General features: G+C 36.5%; 1 protein-coding gene across 1 annotated transcript in view; it reads left to right on the forward strand.

The window, feature by feature from the left end:
* Positions 1-18,435, forward strand: part of urb1 (URB1 ribosome biogenesis homolog) — a 53,394-nt gene extending 34,959 nt beyond the window's left edge. The window contains exons 31-41 of the mRNA XM_053486698.1: positions 2,304-2,472; positions 3,958-4,066; positions 7,716-7,876; positions 7,978-8,089; positions 8,188-8,294; positions 8,398-8,541; positions 10,747-10,856; positions 10,979-11,176; positions 12,647-12,882; positions 16,688-17,248; positions 17,330-18,435. Of these exons, the coding sequence (XP_053342673.1) occupies positions 2,304-2,472; positions 3,958-4,066; positions 7,716-7,876; positions 7,978-8,089; positions 8,188-8,294; positions 8,398-8,541; positions 10,747-10,856; positions 10,979-11,176; positions 12,647-12,882; positions 16,688-17,248; positions 17,330-17,505 (2,083 nt within the window). The 3' untranslated portion in view covers positions 17,506-18,435. The remainder of the gene's footprint in view (positions 1-2,303; positions 2,473-3,957; positions 4,067-7,715; positions 7,877-7,977; positions 8,090-8,187; positions 8,295-8,397; positions 8,542-10,746; positions 10,857-10,978; positions 11,177-12,646; positions 12,883-16,687; positions 17,249-17,329) is intronic.
* The last annotated feature ends 5,905 nt before the right edge of the window (positions 18,436-24,340 follow it).

The raw sequence follows: 24,340 nt of genomic DNA on the forward strand, positions 1-24,340 counted from the left end.
CACTGAGCACATTTCTAGGAAAAATACACTAATACTGTGTAGGGTCTTACAGTCTTGTCTCGTCTTAACGCTGACGAAGTTGCCTCATGCCGCCCTCCCATTCATTATCAGGTGGTTATCCGGGGTTGGGTCACAATGGCAGAAGGTTCATTGGGGCAGTAATACCATAATACCATAATAATGTGACCATAATATCTAACTCTTATAGTAAAGAGTTAGGTATTATGGTATATAAACTAAAAAAGCATCAGTGGCTCTACTACTAGATGTTTGAAAGCTCACTTTTCACTGCAACAGTCTAGCAGAACTCATTAATGAAATGAGTTTAAATTGGGATGAAGTCTATATCATTTAGTGGATAAAAGTCATTGTTTTTTGCTAATCGTAACTAAATAGTATAGTAATGTTAAAACATTGCGACAGGCCAGGAGTTTAACCATGTCCACATTACTCTTGATACTGATACTTCATTGTACCCTCATTCATTAGCAGGTGAGAGACCCTGTGAGAGACTTGCTGGAGACAAAAACTGATTCCTTTCCTGAAGGGAGAAATCCACAATTGGCAGACAACCATTACTGTAGATTTAAAAAAGCAAGCAAGTGCATTATGAATGTAACATCTGATGAAGCCAGCAGAACTATCACCTGCAGAAATATAACCTTAGCAAAATTCCTGTGGGGGCTGAATGGTGCTTGTTTTTTTTTAATTAGAGCTTTCTGACTAAACTCAGACTGTTGTATGTCAAAATCCTTGGAGATTAGCAGTTATAGAAGTTTTTAAACCAACCCACCTGACACAATTCCTCAGACGAACAACAACATACAAACCATGCCAATGTTTATTTAACAAAAGTGAAGGCAAAAAGGAAAAACAAGATGATGATCCTAGGCATAGCCAGTAGTGATGCACGGGTCGGGTATTTTTCCAACCCGCGGGTCCCGCTTTTATGAAATTATTTGGCCCGCCCCTGCCCGCCCCGCACCACTGTATCTATTTTTATTGTAATTAAAATGACAACAGCTTTTATTTCAGCCTGAAAGTGCTTGGAAACATCGACCTGTAAACTGGCAACAACATATGATTATGAATATGAACGATAAATCAGGTCATATTAATAACAAGATAATGATACACATTTTAAACATTTACAAAGCAGCGTTTGTAATCTAGGCCATAATTTTTTTTTTATTTAGATTTGTATAGGGCAGGCCTACAGTTTACAGCCTACGCTAAATAACCACTGACTTTTTTTTTTCATTTATCACACGGAAATGTTCATTTAGCGTTTTTACGTTCGCTGTGCAAAAAAAGAATGCTTAAACATTAGATTTAGCAGCCTGACCTTTTTTTCTTTTAATGATGTAAATTCCCGACCTCAATTTCTCCCGCACCTCGTCTTCCATCCTTACTTTTATTTCTTTGATTTGGTTGTGACTAGCAGCGGTAACTGCTTGGCGCTTTCGTGACTTGTCACGTGACGTAACCTTATCAAAGAACTTAATAAAATATGAAAATAGATATTCCCAAATATTTAATATAGGCTATAGGGAATTGCACGCAACAAACATGAATTTTTTATTTATTTTGTTTTTAATGACCCGCCCCAACCCGCCCCGCAAATAAAGTTACAATTTCTTCACCTGCCCCAATCGTTACCAGACGACCCGCGCATCACTAATAGCCAGTAAATCTCCACTGAAATGGCTAAAAAAATTAAAGAATCGAGGTTTTGGAATGACCTGGTCAAAGTCCAGACCCCAGTCTAATTGAAATGCTATGGTGTTACTTAAGAGAGCTGTACATAAGTGAATACTCTTAAACGTGAATGAAGTGAAGCAATGTTGTTTAAAAGTAAATTACATAATTCCTCAACAGTGATGTATTTCCCACAGCCTTTCTTTTTGTTAAATAAATAAATAATGCTATGGTGAAAAACGTTATATGATGTTCATCTGAGGTTGTATTTGCCTAATACTAAAACCTGCTATGATCAGGAGTTTTACTGAGTTTAATTAAATAAGGATGTACTAACTTTTTGCGCGTTACAAAAAGTGCACTTTGGCAATTATGTCTCTTATCTAATACGGCTTACGGCTAATTACTGCATTTATCACAACCATCTCTCTAGCTCTTGTACACAGTTAATTATGTTTGCACACATAAATGGATGTATATTGTCAATCAAAAAGAATGGTTAAGGAAAAGTTTAAATACTTGTGAAACTTTTAAGTTTACTTTAGATTTAGTTCAAACCCTAGTCTGCTCATTTTTGTTTTGTTTCCTGTATTGTGTGTGTTCAGGTACTTGCTATGGGGTCATGCTGCAGTGGAGTACCACAAAGCACGGAAGAGTCTCGGTCCATCGCTGTGGCAACAGCTCAGCTCTGAGATGCTTTTGGACCAACTGGATGCGGACAGGATGTTAAAAACTGTAGCACACTTTCCACTATACCGGCATCTTATCCCACAGGTACCACATTGTCTAGCACCTTATTCCATATGATTCCAACTGTAGAAAGCATGCCAGTGCTTTTTACCACATAGTACTAGTAAAAACCTTTAAACGCATCTAATATCAATAGCCTTACAACAGGCTCAATTAATCCATATTAATTTATCCAGCCTAAATTAATATGTTTATACTAATTTAGCCTGGATACCCCATTAACTACGTCACAGTTTATTAAATTTAAACCTGAATATAAATTTAGACACTTGAATCGATTTGATGATGATAAATATTAAGAAGTAATTAAAACTAGAGCCATAGTAGAATAATATCTCTATTTTTGTTACTCCTAAACATTTACACAACCTTTTGAATTCCTGTTCTTTCTGTTTAATAACTGTAGTCAAAAGATTCACATGTACTATATATATTTTCAACTACTGATTATAGCCAACACAAAGACACACAATTCAGTTACCCAACCTTCAGCATGAACTATTCTTAACCATATTTAAATAACATGAATAGATTTCTCAGCATCTTAACTTCATGTGCACAAGCCAATCTTACTTTTTTTCAACCCACAACTATTACCCTTCAATATACATACAACTGACACAAATTACACATTTCCTTTGTGGCTTATGATTTTGGAAACGATGAAGCCAAAAAGAGAATAGCAAAAACAACTTTTTTGCTTTAAGTTTATTTAGCAACTGTTATGTGCAATGTTCAGAAAACATTAATGTTTGTACTGAGCTTTTAAAATCAATAAAGCTTTGGGTTTCCATGCATTATTCGTAAGTAAGATTAAAATCATATACTATATATTATATATAATATATATGCCTCGGATTGCGAGTAACGGGGTTTTTGGGTGTTCCACAAGACAAGCAAGGATTTTTTTTAAATAAATTTTGTCTTGAAAAACAAGCAAGTCTTGGTTTACGAGTACCGAGTATCATGTATCACGCATGTGCTTCTTGTTTTGATGCCGAGCGTCATGTGGGTAATCGTCTCCCCTGCTCGGTTTTAGTGTGCATCTCTCACTGGTATAATCAACATCTGTGCATGCATTTTCTCTTTCAGCCTACCGTTGTGTGCGCTCTCTCTCTCTCTTTAGCCTTTAGTGTGTGTGTGTGTGTGTGTGTGTGTGTGTGTGTGTGTGTGTGTGTGTGTGTGTGTGTGTGTGTGTGTGTGTGTTTGTGACCCGGCACAGTGTCAAATTACGCACACGCACAGACATAACGACAGCCCAAACACACAGCGTCTGCGCGCATAAACGGAAACACTTATATGTTGGGATATATATATATATATATATATATATATATATATATATATATATATATGTATATATATATATGTATGTATGTATGTATGTATGTGTGTATGTGTATATATATATATATATATATATATATATATATATATTAAAGTGAAACAAACATTATATAGTTGCTATTATTATTATTATTATTATTATTATTATTATGTTTTACTTAGGTGAATGAAGAGTTTACCTACACAGAAGAAAAAGATGGATTTCCAGATCAGATGTGTCTTTATGATCCTTCCTTCCTTATTCCCTTGTTCAGCTACATTGTCCGGCCAGGTAAATACCAACTAAAAAACACAATATACTACAACATTTTAGGCTACTTGATTCAGGTCAGTGTGCTGTTTCATGAGCTTGGTGGATGAATATCAGATTATTTGTCAGATTTTTCCTTTTTGCATGATGCCTCTGTCAGTGATGACACCCCTGCATTAAACTCTACTCATATTTTGGGGGGGAGGTGGGCCTCAGGGCTATTTAAATAAGGTGTTATGACTGTTGTTAATTTCTGTCTGGCACCAGCATGAGTAAAAGTAGGTGGGTACAGTCCACAGTACTAAGGGGAGAGTAGCTGCCTTCCAAAACCCACATTCAAAAACATGGAAGCATTTTTTTCAAGATAACACACCTGATGATGTCATCTTAAACTCATCTCAAACACTTTACCTCCTTGGTATTTGCCTCCTCAACTTTTTGCTACTGGGATGATTCCATCTCAATTCAACCAGTGGGTTCCACCACATGATCACCGATTTTGCTGATTTTTTTCACCAATTGTTGGTATTGGCATGAAAATAAACCCCCCCAATGTTTTTATCCCAACCTTGCTTTTGAAAAAATGGCAGCCATCTTGATTTTTGGCCTTGACGCGCTTCGAGACGTGCAACGCCCCTTTGTAAAATCCTCTTTTCCTTGATAACTCACTTGCTATATGTCATATGGAGATGAAACTGGGTATATTTATGTAATTTATCATGTAGATTCAGATTCAATCAAAAATTGCAATCAAAATTTGGCTATCTCTTGTGGTTATGGAGATATTTCTGAAAAAAAAAGTTTTGGGGATACCCCTTTCGACCCCCCAGAACCCAAGGTCTGCATGTATATGTTACTCAAAAAAATAGGGGTTACTTCACATCACCTCATCTTGAAAATAAATAAAAACCAGGGGTGTGTTATGCCCTGTTGTTTTATAGAAATCATCAAAAATTAATTGTCTAGGTTTTGCAACATTTTATGATTTGAAACACAGAAATGTACTGCAATATCTGTAGAATACTTAATGCATACTCATAAAATCTGCTCCTTTTAAAGTGAAAGTTACCTCAAATTCCTCTGTAATGCATATCTATTTAAAGACCGATAATGACGTTATTCATCTCTCTACACTGAAAGGACTAATCACAGTTTTTGTTTCATCACCCTGGGTATCTGATTCTGGAAGAACAAAGTCCACAAAAATTAGTTCATGGAATAAGACCAAAGGGGTACATGTATGAGACCTGTCAAGTTGCAGTGACACAAATAATATCAACTAGTAAAGGCATGCACTTTGTAGCTACCAAAGTCATTTTGATAGGAAATGCCTCTACAAATTTGTAAAATTTTAATAATTCTTGTACTGGCTGGCTGCACCATCTGAGAAGTAATGCACATGATTTAAATTTGGTAGAAGAACTTTCAGTGGATTTATGAGAACCTTAATAAACTTGTGAACAACAATAGCATTGTGTTCCCTTTCATTACTGACAACACAAAAACTTTTGCAACTTATTGAACCATCGTTTTCACTACCACCCCTATAGTAAACAACGAAGGGATGCAGAATCACCTGGGATGTATCCCAATGAAAACCTTGAACAGCATCCTGACAAATGAAAAATAGCATTCGGCAAAATCCATGAGGATAACAGCCTCCTTTCCAATGGGAAGTTTCTCTTTCAGTTCTTTCAAATAAGCAGCTTGGGCCTTGGCTGTATAGTGATGAGCTGTGCAGGAGTCACATTTTTTTACAAAGTCTCATAATGAAATCAGACACTGACAAAGACATGTCAGAAATTTTGCCATGGATTTCATGATTCCACTGCTTGAGGTTCAGTAAATAAATTAACATAAATGAAACACACTCACCTGCTTTGGTTTTTCTGCACTTAATTACTGTAGTACCAAGAAAAAGATGATGCAATCCTCAAGTTCCTTGAGTGCGAGGTCACTCATGGAGTTGGTTGGAGATAATTCAACTTTCGAATCAGTATGAACCTGAATGGTTCAGTTACAGGATACTGTTTGACAGTGATACATGTATCTTACATGTACCACCATAAAATGACACATTTACCGGTAGATAAGGCCTATTGTGTAGATCCATGTACATTTTCTGTATATAAAATGTGTATCAAATCGTAAAACATTTGCAAAACCTGGACAATTAATTTTTGATGATTTCTATAAAACAGGGCATAACACACCCCTGGTTTTTATTTATTTTCAAGATGAGGTGATGTGAAGTAACCCCTATTTTTTTGAGTAACATATATACATGCAGACCTTGGGTTCTGGGGGGTCGAAAAGGGGTACCCCCAAAAAATGTTTTTTCAGAAATATCTCCATAACCACAAGAGATAGCCAAATTGATTACAGAATCTGAATCTACATAAAACATTACATAAATATAATATACCCAGTTTCATGTCCATATGGCATATAGCAAGTGGGTTATCAAGGAAAAGAGAATTTCAAAAAGGGGCGTGACATGTCTTAAAACGCATCAAGGCCAAAAATCTAAATGACTGCCATTATTTGAGTGGGAGTTGGGACAAAAAAATTTAGGGTTTTTATTTTTATGGCAATACCAACAATTGGTGAAAAAATCAGCAAAATCTGAGAAGTGATGGTGGAAAATTTCTCTTTCATTGGTTGATTTAAGATTGAATTACTCACAGGTAAAAATTTTAAAATGCTCTTACCCTTGTTAATTATACTGTCAGTCTTCAGCACAGTACTAGTTGCATCAGTCGCAAAAGGATATGTGTTAGCAGAGCAAAATAACTTAAATAATTAAATTGAATTTTAATAAAAAAAAATTTTTATAGCCCTTTTAACAATTGTCATTGTCGCAAAGCAGCTTTACACAATCAAAAGAATTATTTAAGTTTGTATAAGATGTGAACGTGGATGAATAAAAATGATAATATTGTCCCTGATAAACAAGCCGAGGGCGACAGTGGCAAGGAAAAACTCCCTGAGATAGCAATAGGAAAAAACCTTGAGAAGAACCTGGACTCAACAGGGAACCCATCCTCGTCTGGGTGAAACGGATAGCAGGGATTGATCTGCATCATACTGTGTGAGACTGGAAGTTTAGTATAACAGGAGATGTGTTTAGGTTAAAATGGAGTCCAGTTCGTTATTGTAGGCTCAGGTAGACTGTAGGAAACTCCAGTTCTGAACTATCCTCAGAGAACATCTGTCTGTATCAGCCGAGGAGAGGACCGTTCTTTGGCTGATGCAAATAAATGAAAATAAATAAAAAAGCAAATCATAATCTCTGACATTTGTGGAAATGTTTAATACAAACAGTATCACACTCAAGGTTTTTTACTAAATGTCAGCTGTGATATGTACATTTGATCAAATAGGATGTACTGTGTATATAATGTATATTTTTAAATTCTCAGTTGAATTGTTTTTTTTATGAAATCCCCAAAATTTCAACTTGTGCAACAAGTATTGAGTTTGATGTATGTTCGATGTACCATCATTCTGCCCCAGTAGAAGCCGTAAAAAAAACATAAAAAGGTTAATATTGGTATCGTTTATGTTCATGCTGGGGTTGTGAAAACTTCTAAATCGTACTGTAGGTTTTACATCCCAAACAGACTATTATTTATTTATTTATTTTTTTAACCATTACCTTTCCTTACAGAGTCTGTGTTGGATTGCCGAAAGTTTGTATGCAGTCACGCACTGGGCCTTACAATAGTGGCTCTAAGCAGCTATGATTACAAAATGAGAGCTGCAGCTTATCACGTCCTGGGTTCCTTCTACCAGCATGTGGAATCTGTTCATTTCAAAGAGAAAAAACAGGTATTCAACTTGGCCTAGTCACAACTTTATTTGTACCATTATACCATTTTATTTACGTTTTTAGTTATTATAGTGCTGACATTGTTGTCTTCTGTTCCCAGCTGCTATATTTGTTGGATACACTCAGAAATGCGATTCAGAAGCCGAATCTCAGAGTCTCTTTTATGCATGCTACCTATGTTGCAAAAGTGGCTGAGCAAATTCTGAGACCTGGTATGTTATTTTTGCATAAAACTTTAATTATTTGTTTACATACAGTCATTGTTATATATATTAAGTTGATTATTCTCAAACTTTCTGCCTATTTACAGAGGAGCACATGTACTTGGTGATCAGTAAGTTTCTTTTGGGAACCCAGTATGTGGATCTCAAAAGGGTTCCAGACTTCTTCAGACTTTTCTATAGCTTTGATTTAGAGGTAATGCATTATCTTCTTGTTTATATTTAGCCTCTTTCTGCATGCTGCTCCAAATTCCTGTTGTCATGTTTTTGCCTCCTTTATTTTATTTTTTTTAACTAAGCATAAACTGGAGAGGGAGTGGCTGTTAAAAGTGCTGGAAGAAGGTATGAAAGACAGGCTCTGCTATGAGCTGTGTGAACAGCAGAGCATCTTTCATACACTCCTGGGTTTCTGTAGCAGTCCACTCTGTGACCAGCCTGTCCAGGTAAACCTTTTGGATTTAAATGGGGTACCCTTTCCAAAACTATGCATAAACTCACAACAACTGCTTTCACACATTAACTTCAGAACTGCCTTACATTTACAGCATTTTGTGAATCCAGAGCATACATATGCTTGTATGTACAAGTCTCTTTGGATAAGGGTGTTTACAAAATGCCGTAAATCTCATTAAGGGTTAAAGGCAGTTGAGGGTTGAGAGCCATCAACTGCCCAACAGTGGAAACTTAGTGGGGTTAATTTTGAGATCTGGTGACTGTGGAGCCCTTTTAAATTTAGTAAACTCATTGTCATGCTCAATAAACCAATTTGAGGTGATTTCAGCTTTGTGATATGTTTTATGTTCTGTAATCCTGCTGAACCTACAAGAGTGGACATTGGTCAACAATAATACTCAGGTAGGCTGTGGCATTTAATAGTGCTTAACAATTATTAAGGGAGCAAATGTGTGCCAGGAAAATATACCCCACACCAGCGCCACCAGCCTGAAACATTGATGCAGGATGAATTCGTGCTTTTATACTGTTTTCACAAATTCTGTCCTTGTCATCCAAATGTTGCAGAAGAAATGAGGACTCACCAGAATGTTTTTCCAATCTTCTTTTGTCTATTCTGGTGAGCTCATGTAATTGAGACAGCCTAACATTGTGCATTACAAATTAGATTTTATTAAAAAAAAAAGACTTTCATAATTTAATGACGTACCCCCTTCTGCCTTTGTTTCCCATAACCTGTAATATCCTGCCAGCTGTTTCCAATTCATCACTGTTTAATTTTTCATGACTGTATTCCCCAATGAAGAAAATTTAACCCCCACTACAGTATCTTACCACTCACCCACTCGTCTATCCCCAAGCTCCAGAAACAGGTTTTATGTTTGGGAAAAGCATCTCATCCCATTCAATCACCTATACTGAGAATGGCTTTTTTACCTCCAGAAACTTTTTTCTACCACTGGGGAGAAATAAATGTGCTTCCTCAAGGCACTGATTTCCCCTATGTCACAGGCACTTTAAGTAACCCTCTGTCTATCTAAAAGGCTATGATTAAATTATCCTGGGTCTTGACTTATGCTCATAACGACGGTGATACTGTGATATCTCAATTTTGTAATTTTTCGCAAGCAGCTTCACAGCTTTATGTAAAGAGGTTTCATAAAAAAAATAGGGTTGTTTTCCACAAAACCTTAAAGAAAGTTAACAATTTTTATACTGTTGAATCTGACCATTTCTCTGGAAATTTCTCACCTATTGCTACCTTCTTTTATCCAGTTCCGGATGGAATTCCTTGTCTTTGCTATCAGACATTCTCTGGTTTACCTTCCCAACTCATCTTTCTATCTCTTTAATGTCCTTGTACACAACACCCACTGATTTTGCTCTTCGGTGTATTTTTAGGTTAACCAGGCTGTCTACATTGTGACCTTATAACATCTTGTCTATCTTAGACCCTACTGTTTCAAGCTTTTTTTCTATTTTTAAGCCTCAGTTTATGCCATGTTTTCTGATGATTTGCATCAGAATTCATGTAGAACCAGGTCTAGTGTTATAAAAAAATTCTAATTTTGGATCATTACCTAATCATAGTTTGGTTGAGAGCATCATTCCACTGCTTCTAATATACTGACATCATGCGATTCTCCCCAATAAGGGAAATTTGATTCACATTTTACCAAAATTGTATTGTTTTCACTACGGATAAAATTGGAATAACTATAAACAGTTGATAAGAGCCAACAAAAGAAATGTTTGTCATGCCTCATCACAAAATCACTCACTCGTCTATACCGCTTTATCCTGTATTCAGGGTCACGGGGACCTGCACGAGGCAGGGTATACCCTGGACAGTGTGCCAGTCCATCGCAGGGCATACACACATACACTCACACACTCATTCACACACTATGGGAAATTTGGAAACGCCAATCAGCCTAACCTACATGTCTTTAGACTGTGGGAGGAAACCGGTGTTTCCAGAGGAAACCCACCAAGCACGGGCAGAACATGCAAACTCCATGTACACAGAGCCGGGAATCGAACCCGGACTCTGTCCACTGCCAACTAATCAGCATTAAAAGTGCCAGGAACCCAGTCTAAGCAGCACCATATATACACCCAAGAGAATTTGGAAGTAATATGCATCATCTACAGTAGGTGTCATTATCTCGACTTTTAAACTAACTTTGTTGCAGATTCAGATTATAAATGTACTCCGGGAGACTGCTTATTTCACCAAAGCATCACGTGACTTTAGCAAGGCTCATGGAATCCTAACATGGATATTACAACTTATAGAAAGAAAGTGAGTATGACTTTTACTTGAATAAGTTTGTTTTCCCATTTTAAGTTTTTTTTATGCACTTAAAGAAAAAAATCTGTTAAAAAATGGAATGTTTATAACATAAAACATTCTGTTTCTGGCAGGAATGTTGACCGACGGATTTTTGCAGTTGTAATAGGCCTGCTCCATACTTTGTGGTTCTCTAACCTTGGCAAGACAGACAGTAGGGTGTGGTGGAGTGGGAAAGCAGACATGCAAATAAACACTTCAGACAAACACCTCCCTTTTTCACTTACCAATGACTTCCTGTGTACCCTGCTCTCAGTCATCAGATATCTCCGGTAAGTATACTCTAATCTTTAAAAGCTGCCTTCTTTTTCCAGCAAACCTTCCAGGAGCTCCATACTGTATGTGGACACCTGCTTATCTCATTCACATGCTTGTTGAAATTCCTTTCCAAAACCATTGATGGTAATATCATGCTGGCCTGACCTTTTGCTGCTAAAACAGCCTTTTTTCTTAGGGAAATTTTAACTAGATTTTGGAACACTGCCTATTCGGCACATTGGCCTCTTGTTATGCCAAATATATTTCTTGTTCTACAGTTACACTTTTGAAAATACAGCACACAGTTATAGAATGGAATTCTATATTTAGCACCTAAAATTTTAGGGGGCTTTTGACACACACTTTGCATAATAATTAATTTTAAAGGTTTTCATTAGGCTTGTACAGCCCAGTCAATTTTCTTTCCATGTGGCAAGCCATGTTTCACGTATTGTCAAAGACCTTGGTTTGTGTACAGGACCTTGGTTCGTGCTGGAGCATACCCCAGACTATTGTTCCTTCTCCAACAGATTTACATTTAGCAGTACATATTTATGCCGGTAGCGTTTTCCTTAGAACTGCCAAACTTCGATTTGTCTGTCAGAGTGCCAGGTAGTGTGCTTCAGCACTCCAGCAAAGGTGTTTCTAAACTTCACAATTAAGTGGCAATATGCTGTTTAATTAACTGCCCCACATACATTGCATCGTTGCATACTGTAAACTTTGTTCCAACCAAAGGCTGATTCTGTTAGCTTATGTCGCTTTGCGCAGAGCTGATCCTAGACCTTTCCAATTTAACAGCACAACATTTCTGATATTTTTTAAAATAATTATTCATCACCATGTTTGCATCATAAGACAATACTGTCTTTAAAAGCATTCCTGCGCTCTTTTGTATTAAACATTTAGTTTTTAAATTGCTTGGCTTTGTGTGTGACTTGCATGTTATGTTTTTGAGACTATATGCTGTATATGATGGATTAGAGGGCTTTTTGTTGGTAGCCAAAGGTTGAAAGGGTTAAAGCACTAGTTTATATTTGTGTTATTAGCACTAGTTCATATTTGTATAACAAGCAAGTTGTTCAATTCAATTCAATTCAATTCAATTTTATTTATATAGCGCATTTAACAATGGTCATTGTCTCAAAGCAGCTTCACAAAGATGAAAGAAATTCAATAAAAAAAAAAGTGGTAACCTTGGTCCCTGTGCATTAATGGATGGACTAGAAAATTGGAAAATTGTTTATAGCAAGCCGGTTTGCATCCTTTGCAAATACTTTCTTACATTATGTTACTAGAAAGACACCCCGTTGGTTCTGTACCATCTCGTTTTTCTGTGATACCGTACGTTATATGTAGAATGCCAACGGACAGAAAGAAGAACGTTAGCGCTTAAGTTGTTAAGATTTCAAACAGTCTGGGATTTCTTTATCACATTTTTTGTTTTGGTTTTCTGGCCAACTGAGAGCAATTATTTGTTTCAGGACTGGAGTGGAACCATTAGACATGGAAAGTTTCCTGCAAACGCTGGATTCTGTGTTAAAGCATCATGCCACTGCATTAAATGCGAGCACTGATGCAAATTGGGTACATCCCCAGACACTGTCCTGCTCAGCTGCTCTTGCCCTGCTTTACTGCTGGGGAACACTGGCATGTGATACAACACTGCTCTGTCGCCTTCAAGATGTTTTCAAAACGCACAGCCTTAAAGTACTGTATGGTAAGTGTTAATCATGCACCTTTTTCATTTTTGCAGGTAGGCAGTCTCTTATTATTAAGAGCCACGAGCTGTGTAGCTTATGTGCATACAAGGCATTGCTTGGAAAATGTATTTGCATTGCACTTACTGTATGTGTCATTGGTGGCACGTAAAAATAATTAAAACCACTTTAGCCCATTAATAATGACAATAGCCTTAAACAGAACTGGGTTTGCATTTACTTGTCCTGAAGGAAAGGAAAGAGACAGTGTGCCAAAACAAAAATAAATAGCTGTGCTATGGTGTTGCAGGTTGCAGGGGGCGCTTAAAGGTTCACTGGATGGGTATATTTTTAAGTTTTATGAGAATTACAGTTCATAGGGTTATTTAATTTGGGTGTAGGGTTTTTGTAATACGACCTCTTTGGGGGGTCAATTAAGACATTTTGTTTATAGAGCCTTCACAAAGTAATGTGATTTAATAAATATAACAATTATAATCTGAGATATTATTTTCCTTCATTTTCAATTGACCACAATCTATTTTTTTTGGTAATAGTTAGTGCCATAGCAAAAATTCTTATGCATTCTTTTTTTTTTGTAGTGTTTTAAACAATAGACAATCAAAATTCAAATTCAAATTTTATTTGTCACATACACAGTCATACACAGTACGAAATGTAGTGAAAATCACATAGCAGTTTACCCCTCCACAGCTGTACACTCTAAATTCAAACAGTTAGGAGTTGAAAAAATATATATATTGGCATTAGGGTCTTTTATGACTATAAAAGAAAATTTTAGCTTTCATGTATTCCCACAGTAAAGTAAAGAAGGTGTTGCGATGACACTGTTATTCACTCAAATAAGTATGTCTGAGATTCAATTTTATTTGAGTATATTGAGTATTTATTGCACCCCTAAGTGCTTGTGTAAGTGATGTAAGTAATGACGTTGCTTACTTGATCCCACTTAAATAATGATCTAGTTCCAATGTGAAAAATGGTTGTTAGCAAATACTTACCAAACATAATAAATACTTTTCTATTATGATCACTGTAATCTGAGTAAACCCTTTTACAGTACAGTTTCACCCAGGTTCATAGTTATTACCAGAAGCGATAAATATTAAATACCGACTCCTTTATACAAACCACTTAAAATTAGAAAAATTTGTTATGAAAAAGTTAATCCCCAAGTCTATTGTGAATGAATGAGCCTTTGCCACATTTGTAAGAATTAAATTAGCAGGAAGTGCTCTGGATGATTGCTCTAGTTGACTTGTGTGATCCACCTAATGAGCTAGAGAGTGGTATGTATGTGTGTGTATGTGTGTGTATGTATGTGTGTGTGTGTGTGTGTGTGTATATATATATATATATATATATATATATATATATATATATATATATATATATATATATATATACATATACATACACATACACAGTGAGGTCAAGTATTTGATCACCCTGTGATTTTGCAAGTTTTCTTACTTAGAAATCATGGAGGAGTCTACAATTTTCAGCATTGGAGAGACAGAATCTAAAAACCAAAATCCGAAATCACATTGTATGATTTTTTTGAAACAATTTATTAGTGAATTACTGTGTCAAATAAGTATTTGATCACTTGCTTATCAGCCAGCTTTCTGACCCTCAAAGACCTGTTATTTTGCTTTTAAATAGTCCAGCTACACTCTGCCCCTGATTCTAAATTAGTAGCACCTGTTTGTGGTCGTTAGCTGTCATAAAGACACCTAACCCACAATCAGCCAAAGTCCAAGTAGATACATAGGGTATCAATGATGCTAAGAATGGTGAAGAATCCGACCAGAACTGCACGGGAGGAGCTGGTCAATGCCGTGAAGAGAGCTGGGACCATCTTTTCCAAGGTTACTCTCAGTAATACACCAAGTTGTCATGGTTTAAAATCCTTCGTCGCATGGAAGGTTCCCCTGCTTAAGTCAGCCCATGTCCAGGCCCGTCTGAAGTTTGCCAGCGCCATCTGGATGATTCAGACGAGTCATGAGAGTAAGTCCTGTGGTCAGGTGAGACCAAAGTAGAACTATTTGGTCTTAACTCCATTCGCCATGTTTGGCGGAAGAAGAATGATGAGTATCATCCCAATAATACCATACCTACAGTAGGGCTGGAAGCATCATGCTCTGGGGGTGTTTTTCTGCACAGGGGACAGGATGACTGCACTGTATTAAGGAGAGGATGAACGGGGCCATGTATTGTGACATATTGGGCAAAAACCTTCTTCCCTCAGTCAGAGCATTAAAAATGGGTCATGGCTGGGTCTTCTAACATGACAATGACCCAAAGCACACAGCCAGGAAAACCAGGAAGTGGCTCAGTAAGAAGCACATGGAGAATAAAAAAAAAATGACAGGTCTTTGAGGGTCAGAAATCTGGCTGCGTTAAGATTTTTTAGATTTTTTAAATAAATGAACAAGTCTTGGTTTACGGGCCCGAGTATCATGTAGCACACATGCGCTTCTTGTTTTGATGCCGAGCGTCACAAGATCACAGCTGAGCCCATGGTTTTTCTCTTTCTTGTGCTGCGGAATTGGGGGTAATCGTATTCATCTTGCTGTGTCTTAGTGCTCGTCTCTTACTGGTGTAATCAACATCCGTGCACGTGTGTGCTGTTTACTATAACACTCTGATCTCGTGTGTGTGTCTCTCTCTCGCTCGCCTTTAGTGTCACACTAGAGTGTTTTACGAGTGTTTTAAAATATAAATACGAGCCCACTTCCTGAACAAATTATGCTCGTAATCCAAGGTTTCACAGTACTTTGTTTCAGAAAGTAAACCATTAACTTTGGAGAGGAAATGTGGTCAAAATCATGCATATCTGACATGGGTGTTTACTTGCAGTGCTTTTTTTTATTACTGGTCCTGTTGACGTGGTGGTTCTACTTGAAGTTAACTTGACAATATTCAAATCACTGAGCTGTGTCTGCAGTCTGCAATTGTGTGTACTAAAATAGCTACACCTTTTGATTGTAAAGTCAGATGCGGTGCTTACTATGAAACATCTTATAGAGACCATGTGTTCATTTAGTTCATTAATTCCAAATTTGCCTGAATTTGAGTCATAAGGTATACATCTGATTGACAAAATTTAATATAATGTTAGTAATAGTAATATGTGTTTGTAAAAGATAAAAACAAAAAAAAACTAAAATAAGGAGCCTAAATTCATGTACCACTTTTTCCACCGTGAAAGCTATACTTTGTAAGATTTGATTCTGCATACAATTTTACCAAAGTCTTAATCTAATTTTATACATTTTTACATTTTATGTAAATGTTTGACAAAATGTGTTGAATATTCACTAAGGCCAATTCAAAGTCTATATCTGACTTAAATTGTCGGCTAAATAGCTAAATTAATCTTACAGATAAAATAGATTAAACTGTAATATCAGTTGTGTTCTCCTACATTATAATTTTTTTCCTCCATGTGGAGCATATCGTGACCAAAAAGTTTTTGCAGAACACAGCCACCAAATACTATTGTAAAGTAGTTGGATAAAATGCATGATTATATGCATAAGTAAAAAGTTACATGCAAGAATGTCATGATTGTCTCTTTTAATGATTTGAATTAATATTTACATCTTAATATTAAAAACCTTTATACTATTTATTTATTATTAAATTGTTTTATCACATTGTTTTACATATTACACAAATGGAATAAGTATTATTAGTACTGTTTTGTGTGTCATTTATTCTGTGAACTGCTTTACAGTTTGAGTCTAAATGTCTGTAATGTACTGTTTTTTTATGAACTAAAGTTAAATGTTTTTTCAGGAGCATGGCAGGAAGATGTGCAAGGAACAAGCCATTGCAAGCATGAACATACTGAGAAATATGTGCAGTCTTTGATGAAATGCAAACCTCTTCTCCTGAGTGTTTTTACACACTGGAAACCATGGGCTAGCCTCTCTAACCAGTCTAACCAAACCCTTATCCCAGCAACTGTATCGCCACCCACCTCTCATCCTTATCCTGATAAAAGTGTTGTGACTTCAACTGCCAACACACTCATCAAATGGACACTGAGGACCTTATCTGAAATGCCTTTTGATGAATGTCGTACATTTGCAACCTTGAAATGGTTGGAAAACGTTTTATTGCCCAGTGAAGCCATTGCAAAGTCTTTCATAACTGATGAAGCTATGAGAGCTGACCTTTTAAGACTGTACCACCAGACATGCGAGTTCAAAGTGCCAGAACGAAACACTTCCAAACTGGACACACTTCAGGTTTTTACTACAGTTATGGTGCACTTGTTAGAGGTTGAAAAAACTCTTCACCCAAATGTGATTAAAGCATGCTTGCACTCAACTACTGATGATCTAGTTAAAAAAGGTAACTTTCATTTAGATACATTATCTTCTCTTTTTAATGGTTGTTAGATACTCAATTGTAACTTCTTTTGGTTTCTTGTAGAAGCAGGACTGAAGCTATTGTCCTTGTACCTTCCTGAGATCTGGAGTGGAAGCAAAAGACCTCAGTTACTCCTGACACATGCTCAGCTGATAACTAGAAGGAGAAAAAACTCCCAGAAGCAATCCAGAACAGCCATCATGCGAATATGTAAAGACATTCTGTCTGCTGTTGACTAATCTTAGCTAGTTTGAAATTATAAATATTTTGCAACACCTTGAATTTATAAAAGATTTCATTAAGAACTGTTTCGAAAGATTCCAAGTTTAATTTTTAGGGATATTCTTATAATTCATTGGATGCATAACTATACAAGTAATTTCAGAGATGAAGTCATTTTGAAAGAGAAGAAAATTTTTGTTAATATCTATGTGGCCAGATATGTAATGTTTAACCCAGGCTTAGTTTTGTTTTATTTGTTTGTATAAACAAAATTTATTTAGTATTAACCTAAAATGGGATGAACAAATTTAGAATAAATAAAACATTTGAAAGCCAAAATATTTGAAACAATTCCCTTGTTTTCTAGACATGTTTAAGTTTGGGGGGTAGGGATAGTTGATCAATTTTATTTTTTTTTTAATCAAAATCCTTAATCAGTTAATTGCATTTTTAAAATTAACCAATGATTTGTGAGCCTAAAATGTTGTTTTGCATAATTTTCCCATAGCTCACATCTGTTAACTACAATGTAGTTCCACTGTATACTACAAGACTGTATACAGTGGAACCTTGGATTACGAGCATAATTTGTTCTGGGCGGGCTTGTATTTCAAAAATCAAAGTGAAGTTTCCCATAAGTAATAATGGAAACTTAAATTATTCGTCCACAGCCAAGACTTGTTTGTTTTTTCAATTTTATATATAAAATATATTTACTTTCCCTCATATAAATTGATTCTGTATGTGGTGGTAGCTGCCGGGGTGGCAGGTGCCAGTGTGTGTAACATACTGTAGAGTGCATGTGCACATGCAGGGCAAGGAGGGACTGACAACTAAATAAAATTAACAACTAAATATAATTTTACCCATTTTATATTGTAAAAAAAAAAATCAATTAAACATGTTCATTGTATATGTTGGGGTAACCACAAAACTATTGCATACATGTCGGAATAAAATTTTTATTTAAAAAAATGCTGCTTGTTTATAATTATTGATGATTATTTTTTAGGTTTAAAATGTTTAAACTGTACATACATGCATGCATACATACAGTTGTGTTTAATTTAAATCACACAAATGCATTCGACACCCTGCACATTCTATTCTGAATCACAACATGAAGAAAATGTGCTAAATGTATTATTACTGTAGTTTACAGAAAGTGAAGAAAAATATTAGCCTGTTAAAAAAAAAAATAGCAGGGTCATCATTCATTTTTACAAAGTGATGAATTTACAGTTTATACAAAAATGCTTGAAGTTTAATCTTTTTGGTGCATTTCTGAACTAATTATTAGTTGTATAACCATGCTTTCTGAGAACTGCTTCACATCTGTTCAACCACCTACTGGCACCTTTAAACAGGTATTCCAGCCCAAGAAACTGCATTTTTTGTCTTAGAAACAGCATTTAATTGTCAGGTCACAGCTTTTCTATTGGATTAGGGTCTGGGGATTTGGCTGGCCACTCCATAACGTTACTCAATTCAATTCAATTTTATTTATATAGCACTTTTAATGATGGTCATTGTCTCAGCGGCTTCACAAAAATGAAAAAAAAAAATAATAATAAATAAATATTTTTTCGCATATATGTGAGAAAAAAATGTCCCTAGATAATAATGAGATAAATGAATAAATGATGAATAAAATGTCTCCAGCTAGAGCTGGTCCTTCTCTGGATGCCTCAGGAACCTCGCAGGGTTGGCCTTTGTCTACTGAAGCTAACACAGTAGTCTTGTTGGTCTGGAACCAAAATGCTGCTTGCTTACTGGTGTTTTTGAGGTCGTTGTCTTGTTGAAACACCCATTTCAAGGGCATTTCCTCTTCGGCATAAGGCCACATGACCTCTTTAAGTATTCTGATGTATTTAAATTATTCCATGGTCCCTGAAATATGATAAATAGGCCCAACACCATAGAACGAGACGCATCCCCATATCATGATGCTTGTGCCGCCATGCTTCACTGTCTTCACAGTGTACTGTGGCTTGAATTCCGTGTTTGGGGGCCTGACAAACTGTCTGCAAAAAGAACAATCTTGCTTTCATCAGTCCACAAAATATTGCGCCATTTCTCTTTAGGCCAGTTAATGTGTTCTTTGACGAACTGTAACCTCTTCAGCACGTCTTTTTTTTTTTTCAACAATGGGACTTTGGGGGGGCTCCTTGCTAATAGCTTTCTGGTTTTGATCTTTTATTTTCTGCACTTCTTTGTATGTTTTCCCATCTCTAATCAACTTTTGAATCGAAGTACGCTGTTCTTCTAAACAATGTCTGGAACGACCTATTTTATTTTTAGGGAGAAATGCACAGGATAACCTTTTCTGGATTTATCCTTGAATTGGTTTGACACCTGTTTTTCACAAAAAAGTATTTATCATGAAGAAATATAATTTCTTCCAAAAACAATTATTGATCTGTTTACTGATGTTGGACTGCTATTATTTTAAACACTACTGTACATACATACAATCTTAAATAAAAGTTAGTGTCCCTTTTCTTTAGTTCTTCCTTTTTTTGAGGAACATAAAAATCCTTTGATCAAGTCCTAGTATAGGTGTATGGGTGGGTGTCACTAATGATGTGTCCAAACAATGGGTACTAAATGGGCTTATTGTCTTCTAAGAAGGTGATGCCAAATACAATGCTAAACTGTATAGCAGTACATAAAGTTTAAAGAAGAACAAGGATATTTGCAGTGTATGCCTTTCCCTTTTCACTCGCCAGACGTGATTCCAATGTATGTGTAGAAAACTTTATAGTATTTTATGTGTATTTTAACTGTACTATGCATAACATACTATGTACCGTATCCCATAATATCCTATATTATATAGATAATCCATGGCATGATATTGTAACATAGTATGTACGTAGTAGTAGTGATACAACATAAAACAGTATAAGGTAGAGTTATCATAATATAGAGTATACATATAACAAATACAGTCACTTTACTGGCCAATTGGTCTTATATGGGTCCTTCTTTATTTTTAGTCTTATTTATACTAACTTTGTCTATGTACTTGTAGTTGTGCCTTTGTGAATGTGCTGGTAGCTATTTAATTTTACTCTAAATGGTTTCATTCACTACTTATTTGAGGTAGTGTTACAGTTGTGGCCAAAAGTTTTGAATATTACATAAATATTGAAAATTGGAAAAGTTGCTGCTTAAATTTTTATAATAGCAATTTGCATATACTCCAAAATGTTATGAAGAGTGATCAGATAAATTGCATAGTCCTTCTTTGAAAATTAACTTAATCCCAAAAAAACCTTTCCACTGCATTTCATTGCTGTCATTAAAGGACCTGCTGAGATCATTTCAGTAATCGTCTTGTTAACTCAGGTGAGAATGTTGACGAGCACAAGGCTGGAGATCATTGTCAGACTGATTGGGTTTGAATGGCAGACTTGACATGTTAAAATGAGGGTGATGCTTGAAATCGTTGTTCTTCCATTGTTAACCATGGTGACCTGCAAAGAAACGCTGCAGCCATCATTGCGTTGCATAAAAATGGCTTCACAGGCAAGGATATTGTGGCTACTAAGATTGCACCTAAATCAACAATTTATAGGATCATCAAGAACTTCAAGGGAAGAGGTTCAATTCTTGTTAAGAAGGCTTCAGGGCATCCAAGAAAGTCCAGCAAGCCACAGCAACCAGTGCAGGGCTTGCTCAGGAATGGCAGCAGGCAGGTGTGAGCACATCTGCACGCACAGTGAGGCGAAGACTTTTGGAAGATGGTCTGGTGTCAAGCAGGGCAGCAAAGAAGCTACTTCTCTCCAAAAAAACCATCAGGGACAGATTGATCTTCTGCAGAAAGTATGGTGAATGGACTGCTGAGTACTGGGGCAAAGTCATATTCTCTGATGAAGCCTCTTTCCGATTGTTTGGGGCATCTGGAAAAAGGCTTGTCCAGAGAAGAAAAGGTGAGCGCTACCATCAGTCCTGTGTCATGCCAACAGTAAAGCATCCTGAGACCATTCAAGTGTGGGGTTGCTTCTCATCCAAGGGAGTGGGCTCACTCACAATTTTGCCCAAAAACACAGTTATGAATAAAGAATGGTACCAAAACACCCTCCAACAGCAACTTCTTTCAACAATCCAACATCAATTTGGTAAAGACCAATGCATTTTCCAGCAGGATGGAGCACCGTGCCATAAGGCAAAAGTGATAATTAAGTGGATCGGGGACCAAAACATTGAAATTTTGGGTCCATGGCCTGGAAACTCCCCAGATCTGAATCCCATTGAGAACTTGTGGTTAATCTTCAAGAGGCGGGTGGACAAACAAAAACCCACTAATTCTGACAAACTCCAAGAAGTGATTATGAAAGAATGGGTTGCTATCAGTCAGGATTTGGCCCAGAAGTTGATTGAGAGCATGCCCAGTCGAATTGCAGTGGTCCTATTTAAAGAAGGGCCAACACTGCAAATACTGACTCTTTGCAGGAATGTCATGTAATTGTCGATAAAAGCCTTTGAAACGTATAAAGTGCTTGTAATTATATTTCAGTACATCACAGAAACAACTGAAACAAAGATCTAAAAGCAGTTTAGCAGCAAACTTTGTGAAACTAATATTTGTGTAATTCTCATAAATTTTGGCCACGCCTGTACATCCCATTCAAGTGTCATCCAGGTATTGTGGTAGGCTCAGTGGTAAGAGTTTCACCTGCTGTGTGGAAGGCCCAGGTTCCACTCCCAGCCAGTGCCCAAACTCCAGCCATTGTGCTGGTCCCAGGCCTGGAATAAAATTGGATGGTTGCGTTAGGAAGGACATCTGGCTGAAAACCTGTGTCAAGCCAGATGATCTGCTGTGGTGATCCCCTGCGGGGAGCAGCCGAAAGACCAACAACGAGTAGATGATTTCCATGGTTCATAAACATGCAGACTTCCTGCCTACTGATTGTGGGGAGTTGAACACAGCAACAATTAGCTATGATGTGACAAAATAGCGACAGACCTACTGTGGACAAAGCACAGACTGACCAACTGTAACAAGCAGACATTGTAATGGTGTAATGTGGGTTTTATTTGTGATATTTTCAAACATTAAAAAAAAAAATCATTAAGTGAATGAAATAAATAAATGGTTCCTAGTTTATGTCAACTAGATATACAAAGGGAAAAATTTTTTAAATGTTAATGGCCGTCAAAGACTGTGGGCAGGTAGTGACAATTTTAAAGTGAATTTGTGGGTGCATGTTGCTTTACCACACATCATGAATCAGTGAGGCTATGAGTATATATAGCATTTTACAAGTGCATTTTATAGCAATATAGCATTTTTAAATCAAGTTTGCAGCAGATAATAAGAACGTTGAATAGACAGAAATGTGCTCACAATGACTCCAAGCTTTAACCACGAAAGCCTAATCAGTTCATCTCTGCATCCCAGTCCCAGATATCTGTCCATTTAGTGTTCTTAATGGGATTGATATATCAGTGACCTTGCACCAGCACAAAGTTCATACTTGAGCCCAAGTGAATGTTTGTGCTAATTTTGAAGAAATTCACTCAAGGTAATCCCCAAGATATTGCAGACAAAATAATGGTATGGAGGTGAGGTCACAGTGACCTCGACCTTTGATTCCCCCAAATTTATACAGTTCATCCCTCCAGCCAAATAGATATTTTTTCAAATTTAGACTAAACTGCATGGTGTTCCCAAAATAGGTCTGCACAATCAATCATTCGACAAATGAACATGAGGTCAAAGTAACCATTACATCCAGGATGAGTTTAACTGAGTTGGATGAACAGTTTGTTGGTCAAAGCGGATGTTTCTCCCAAAGTTAAAGAAATGTGATAACTCCCAAAATCTAATCAATTTCTTAATTTCCCAGTGGACATTTTTGACAATGAAAAATAAATCCCATAAAGTGTTCCTGAAATATTACATTCGCAAGAATGTAACACATATTTACAGACTGATAGACAACCCAAAAATATAAAGAGAACATTTAGGTCATCAGCTGAAGATATTTCATTGTTACATAATATTGCTGAGCCTAAACCTTTTCTATGCATTATGGATGTATTGCTTATTGCTATTTTTTCTTCCCCAGACATGCTCATCACTCTTGGGTAGAGTAAATCTAAACTCTCTCTTAAAATCTCCACTGCAACCTTAAACACCCTTTAAGTATTCGCTTATGTAAAGACAAATTATACTTTTTTTGCCAGGCAGTGTAACTGGATGTGCCAGGCACCCAGATACCCCAATGAAAACTGTGCCACTCTTGCCAGTCCTCCATACCGTTTGCACATCAATATTGGGCAATCATCCATCAGCATATACTTGTCAATGCTTAAAAAACCTCTCTCAAGTATAGTTATTATTATTGTTATAATTTTTTGTATTTTAAACATTATGTACTGAACAAGCTCAAAATTAGCCATGTTGAAAATAGTACACTTCCTGGTCTAAACTTCAAATGAGAGTGTATGTAGCAGGCAAAACAAAGTGAAAATACAGCAACTGAAACAGAAAATTGTGTTGCCTGGCCAGTAAATATTTTATATACAGTAATCCAAACCCCCTCTGCAACTGTCTGACTTATTGTATGGTTTTATAATATAGTAAGACAATGTATTCTAATAAGAAGATTCCTGTGCTCTGAGAACAGACCCCTCACTGTGCTTCCTCATGCCTTCTGTGGTAACACCTTCTATATCCTGTATCCAGACGAGGATACATCCAAATGGCTCTTGTCTGCTAGAATTCTTTTGTTTAATCAGGAGAATGCAAATGCATCTCCTCTCACCTGTCTGTCTCCGGGTCCCTCTATAACTGACATGTTAATGACTGGTTCTTTTGATGTTCGGGACATAGCACCGTTT

The sequence above is a fragment of the Clarias gariepinus genome, chromosome 25 (assembly GCF_024256425.1).
Source record: "Clarias gariepinus isolate MV-2021 ecotype Netherlands chromosome 25, CGAR_prim_01v2, whole genome shotgun sequence".
Classification (NCBI taxonomy): domain Eukaryota; kingdom Metazoa; phylum Chordata; class Actinopteri; order Siluriformes; family Clariidae; genus Clarias; species Clarias gariepinus.